Source organism: Chiloscyllium plagiosum, unplaced genomic scaffold (genome assembly GCF_004010195.1).
Source record: "Chiloscyllium plagiosum isolate BGI_BamShark_2017 unplaced genomic scaffold, ASM401019v2 scaf_32595, whole genome shotgun sequence".
NCBI lineage: Eukaryota > Metazoa > Chordata > Chondrichthyes > Orectolobiformes > Hemiscylliidae > Chiloscyllium > Chiloscyllium plagiosum.
In genome coordinates this window covers 1-3933 of record NW_025193471.1, presented here as the reverse complement: position 1 = coordinate 3933, position 3933 = coordinate 1, and the positions used below count along the sequence as shown (strand labels likewise).

General features: G+C 58.4%; 1 protein-coding gene across 1 annotated transcript; it reads left to right on the top strand.

Annotated features, from left to right (window-relative positions):
* The first annotated feature begins 119 nt into the window (after positions 1 to 119).
* Positions 120 to 1313, top strand: LOC122545762 (C3a anaphylatoxin chemotactic receptor-like). Its single transcript, XM_043684685.1, has one exon. It carries the CDS (start codon positions 171 to 173, stop codon positions 1203 to 1205), a length of 1035 nt encoding a protein of 344 aa, XP_043540620.1. The 5' UTR covers positions 120 to 170; the 3' UTR covers positions 1206 to 1313.
* The last annotated feature ends 2620 nt before the right edge of the window (positions 1314 to 3933 follow it).

Here is a 3933-nt window from a genome sequence, read left to right as displayed (position 1 = left end):
CCAGACAGTCGGTCGAGGCTGTGATCGGAGCTGCGTCCCTCGCGCTGTGAGGCAGCGGTGCTAACCACAGAGCCCCTGTGCCACCCATTGCTTTCCGTCCCTTGCCTGACTTGACGGTCTCGGTCTTTTGGTGACTTTGATGTTGTCTCTCTCCTCTTTCGGGTCACAGGATGGACGAGCCTGGAGAGACGGTGTATGACTTTTATGAATATAATTTCTCCTGGCCGTGGAACTACACTTATGAGAACTACACAGATGAATACGACCAGCTCGGTTACTTCCATCCATTGGTGCCGGCGGCCATTTTGGCGATATCCATGTACGCCCTCACCTTTGTCGTCGGCGCTCCCGGCAACGCAGCGGTCATCTGGGTGGCGGGCTTCAAGATGAAGCGGACGGTGAACACCGTGTGGTTCCTCAACCTGGCGGCCGCCGACTTGGCCTACTGCCTCTCGCTGCCCTTCCAGATCGCCCACGTCGCCCTGGGCAACCGCTGGCCGGACACAGCGGCCCTGTGCCGGCTCCTGCCCTGCGCCATCCTGCTCAACATGGCCGCCAGCGTCTTCCTGCTGACCGCCGTCAGCATCGACCGCTGCCTGGCCATCACGCTGCCCGTCTGGTCGCAGCGCTGGCGCACCCCGGGCCGGGCCTGGGCGTCCTGCGCCGGGCTCTGGGCCCTGGCGGGCCTCATGTGCCTGCCTGCCCTCCTCCACCGCCGGCTGGCGCCCGGCACGTCCATCTGCGTGGCCGACTACGCCGGGGTGGCGCGCCTGGTGGAGGTCTCCCGGGCGACGGTGGCGTTCGGCCTGCCGTTCCTGGTCATGGCGGCCTGCTACCTGCTGATCGGCCTGCGGGTGCGCCGGGCGGGATTCGGCAAGAGCCGGCGGCGTCCCCTGCGCCTGATCCTGGCGGTGGTTCTGGCCTTCTTCGTCTGCTGGCTCCCCTACCACCTGTTCGGCCTACTCCAGGCTTTCGGCCACGATGGGGCGGCGCTACGGGCCTGGGACTACGTCACCGTGGGCCTGGCCTCCCTCAACAGCGCCCTCAACCCCCTGCTCTACGTCTTCGCCGGGCGCGACTTCAGGCAGCGGGCCCGACGCTCGCTGGGCTCCACCCTGCGCCGGGCCCTCAGCGAGGAAGCTTCCTCCCAGACAGTACGCAGCAGCCGGCTGAAGAGCCGCAGTAGCCTGGACTACACCCTCTGAGGCCTCCTCCCCACGCACTCTCCTCCTCCCCTAACCCCATCTCCTCCCCGTTAAATGCGGAATGCTGACCCGACGGGGTCTTTTTTGTAATAAAAAGGGAAAAATTAACAGCCTGAGGGTGATGGTGATGATGGCGCTAAAGGCCCGTTGAAATCTGCTCTCTTAGAAAGTTGATTGGCGACGTGAGGGCTGGGCCTAGCATTTATTGCCCGTCCCTAATTGCCCAGAGGGTAGTCAAGAGCCAATCTCGTCGCTCTGGAGGGAGTCAGATGTGTAGTACAAAGAACAAAGAACATTACGACGCAGGAACAGGCCCTTCGGCCCTCCTGTGCCTACCTAGATTTGAATCTGTCGCTTATTTACCATGGATCTGTATCCCTACGCTCCCCCTGCCCATTCATGTATCCGTCTGGACACGTCTTCCATCGTGCCAACCACCTTCTGCGTAAAGAAAAACCCCACCCCCCCTCAAACTTTCCCCCCCTCTTTAACTCGTGACCCCCTAGTAATTGAGTCCCCTCCGCTCTAGTGGGCGTTCTCATGATTTTGTCGACCTCAGTCACGTCTCCGCCCCCCCCCACCCCCTGCCCGCAAATGAAAATAATCCTAAACCACTCCCAATCTCTCCTCATAGCCAGCGCCCTCTGTACCAGGCACCCTCTCTCTGAAGCGCCCGCACCCTTTTGGGAATGTGGCCACCCCCTGAACTGTAGGCAGCATTCCGAATGTCCTGGACGACTGGAATGTGACCCACCGACTCGCGGACTCGATGCCCCGTCCCGATGAAGGGAAGGGCGCCATCTTCACAACCCGACCCATCTGCTACCTTCAGGGTACCCGGACCTCTCCGCGCCTCGCTTTTCCCCCCGGGGCTTTCCCACCTGCTGTACAGTTCGGTCCGGAATCGCATCTTCCGAAGTCGCACACGAACCCCGTCAGCCATTTCGCTGCGCTACTCTCCAATCGATCTACATTCCGCTAAAATCCTCTGACAGTCCCCCCCCCCCCCATTATCTGCTACTCCGCAGACTTGGACAATCAGAGCACCTCCTTCCGTATCATTTACGCCGATCACAAACAGCAGGGGTCCCAGCACGGGACACCCGATGGTCACAGGTTTCCAGGTCAAAAAGCACCCTTCCATTAATACTCCCTGTCGTGGTTCTGTTCGCCGAGCTGGGAATTTGAGTTGCAGACGTTTCGTCCCCTGTCTAGGTGACATCCTCAGTGCTTGGGAGCCTCCTGCGAAGCGTTTCTGTGACGTTTCCTCCGGCATTTATAGTGGCCTGTCCCTGCCGCTTCCGCTTGTCAGTTCCAGCTGCCGTGGCCGGTATATTGGGTCCAGGTCCACGAGCTTATTGATTGAATCTGTGGATGAGTGCCATGCCTCTAGGAATTCCCTGGCTGTTCTTGTAGTGTACAAAATCCCATGCAAGGACTGCACACAACACTACATAGGACAAACAGGAAGACGGTCCGCATCCATGAACACCAACTAGCCACGAAATGACACGACCAGCTCTCCTTAGTAGCCACACACTCAGATGACAAGCAACATGAGTTCGACTGGGACAACACTACTATTATAGGACAAGCCAAACAGAGAACAGCCAGGGAATTCCTAGAGGCATGGCACTCATCCACAGATTCAACCAATAAACACATTGACCTGGACCCAATATACCGGCCACGGCAGCTGGAACTGACAAGCGGAAGCAGCAGGGACAGGCCACTATAAATGCCGGAGGAAACGTCACAGAAACGCTTCACAGGAGGCTCCCGAGCACTGAGGATGTCGCCTAGCCAGGGGACGAAACGTCTGCAACAAAAACTTCCAGCTCGGCGAACAGAACCACAGCAACGAGCACCCGAGCTACAAACCTTCTCCCAGACTTGGAACGCTCCCTGTCTCCAATCGCCCACTCAGTTCTCTCTCTCTCGAGCCAGCGCACCCTAGACCCCACGCGATTTCACCGTCTCTGTCAGCACCCCCCCCCGCCCGTCACGGGGAGCCTGATCAAACGCCTCAATAAAGCAGACGGACCGGGACAGAAAATGTCTGAGGAAAAAGGCTGGCGGGTGCGAGGACAGCGTTAATAAATGTTGCGCCATCCATTTCGGGAGGAGCAACAGTTTAAAAAGACGGTATCCTGAATATGGTGAGAAATTGCATTACGCGGAGTGGTGGGGTGGGGGGGGGCGGGAGGGGGGGGGGGGGGGGGGGTTTGCAACGGCTAACGAAGGCGGCAAAAGGGGATTCAGTCCGTCGTTGCGAAAGGGATCGAGTTTAAAAGCGGCGAGGTTTCGTTACAGCTGTACAAGGTGAGGTTACGGCTGGAGGACTGCGCGCCCCTGACTTCAGAAAGATGGACCAGCATGACAGAAGATGCAGCGGGGGTTCACAGGTTCGAGTCTGGAGCGGATTTATCGTAAGAAATCCCCATGGTGTGGAAGCAGGCCCTTCGGCCCAACACGTCCATGCCGAAGAGCATCCCATTCACTACCCTATTGCTCAACAATAACCAATCCACCCTAACCTGCACATCCCTGGGCACGAAGATGCAGCGGGGGTTCACAGGTTCGAGTCTGGAGCGGATTTATCGTAAGAAATCCCCATAGTGTGGAAGCAGGCCCTTCGGCCCAACACGTCCACGCTGAAGAGTATCCCATTCACTACCCTATTGCTCAACAATAACCAATCCACCCTAACCTGTACATTCCTGGGCAC

Coding starts and splice junctions, on each gene's coding strand:
- LOC122545762 (XM_043684685.1), top strand. CDS start 171: ATGGACGAGCCTGGAGAGACGGTGTATGACTTTTATGAATATAATTTC.